General features: G+C 49.4%; 1 protein-coding gene across 1 annotated transcript; it reads left to right on the forward strand.

Moving 5' to 3' along the window:
- Positions 1-226: 226 nt before the first annotated feature.
- On the forward strand, positions 227-1,738 carry LOC147447602 (uncharacterized). The gene has a single exon (XM_086523647.1). It carries the CDS (start codon positions 227-229, stop codon positions 1,736-1,738), a length of 1,512 nt encoding a protein of 503 aa, XP_086379773.1.
- Positions 1,739-1,975: the final 237 nt, after the last annotated feature.

Consider the following 1,975-nt stretch of genomic DNA (forward strand, 5'->3'; position numbering starts at 1 on the left):
GCTTCTCACACATATTCCACACGCATCACACGCCCCACATACTCAACGCTCGCGCACATGTGCACACGATTAGACACATTTAGAGCAGATACGTCCGAGAGTTAGGTTTTGCCAGATTTGAGTCCGATTGTACGCATAAATCTTGATATAGTGCAGATTTTGATTCTAGTCTACATTCGACTAGTTGACGAGGTTTAGAGGCCTATCACACGCCGAGAGCGCACATATGATGGCCATGACCACTTCGTGCTCTGAGTACACATTGCTCACACTTGTAGGTGAGCACAGAGGCCGGCCCTTTTACACGGACACATATGGACATTTCTTTGTCCAGTGCCGCGCCTCCTTTGGCCCCACACAGACCCTCCAGGTGGTGCGAGTCCTTCCCGATGACACGTGGGATGGCACATTTAGAGATGACTATCGCGCCACGTATGTGGTTGACCATTTGATTAGGCTAGAGGAGATAGAGCTAGTACACATAGATGATTGCCTTGAGTCCTTCGACCATCCTGTGCAGGTTACATTACAGCGGGTAGGTCCTCGAGTGATCTATATAGATAGTGCTCAGCGCATATATCGATTAGAGTATCGCACTTCTAGTAGACGCCTATCCCCCACAGATGTTGTGACACTAGTTGGCGAGCCTAAAGACAGATGCTACATGAGCACCACAGGCACTGAGATTTACTTTTTGACTTGTAGATTGCCGTACGATCCTCGACCGACCCAGTGCCCTACTTCGAGTAGGAGTGCCTTACCTCCTTTAGACACAGTGCCACCACCCACATCACTCAGGAAACCACCGCCAGGATTCTCCTCACCTAGACTTGATTTGCCGCCAAGCGTTTCGAGCTCTCATGAGTCTAGAGCGATGTACACGGCGATTGTTAGCACTTTGTGTACCACTCAGAGTGAGCCACAGATAGAGACCCAGAGCCTTCGAGACACGTACTTTAGAGAGTCTCAATCTCGACACCTTGCACCATCTAGAGACCCATGCCAACCTTTGATGACACAGATTAGAGAGCATACGAGAGAGTCTATGACGACCACATCACCCCAGTTGAGAGCACCAGAGGTAGGGCCCGGTAGATCACCCATTGTAGATATGAGTGCCCCTAGACCACTGACCCCCACCCTTCAGATACTGTCCGAGACCAGAGAGACTAGGGATAGCATGAGAGATATAAACGGTCAGATCTTGCATATAGTAGGCCGATCTCCACGAGGGGTTGCATATTATGTTGACACTTATGATCACCCCTTTGTGAGGCTAGCCACCCCGCAACGCATGATGTCTACACCTAGGCAGATTGTGAGAGCCTACCCACAGGCCGATAGAGCAGTTTTTATTGATGAGCTCGGAGAGCAGTATCTCTTGATTGAGACTCTTGATTTTGATGACATTGAGCGAGCACACCCAGATGACAGCCTAGACACACATACACATCCTAGGCTAGTGGATCTTCAAAGAGTTGAGCAGACCGTGACCTATCTAGATGAGCTTGGTCGCAGTTACAGACGACTGACAAGTGGTGGATCCAGAGATCCTTCAGCCCGCCTTCTTGCATATTTGATAGGAGATCCACGTGAGCGAGTTTATAAGGATGTCAATCATGAAGTATATGTTTTGACTATAGGTCTACCCTACTCCCCTCGACTTAGACATGATGATTTATGTTTACCCACGATGACCACGCTAGCTCCACAGCTACCGAGAGCTCAGAGTCCTTGAGAGACACCACTAGAGAGATCACCTCGTAGGCTTCTTTTGTCACGTCGTATTCTACCACCTTGGGAGATGCCAGATGAGGATGATAGTGTGCCACAAGAGATAGCTCCAGCACCTAGCCTGCCACAAATAGAGCCCCTGAGACTAGAGCCCAGTCAGAGTATTGTTAGGGAGCCTGCACAACCTACCACACTTATCCATGAGACTTCCAGCACACAGCGAGAGATCTCACAGAGTCAT

Source organism: Adiantum capillus-veneris, chromosome 11 (assembly GCF_014529385.1).
Source record: "Adiantum capillus-veneris isolate H3 chromosome 11, ASM1452938v2, whole genome shotgun sequence".
Lineage (NCBI taxonomy): Eukaryota > Viridiplantae > Streptophyta > Polypodiopsida > Polypodiales > Pteridaceae > Adiantum > Adiantum capillus-veneris.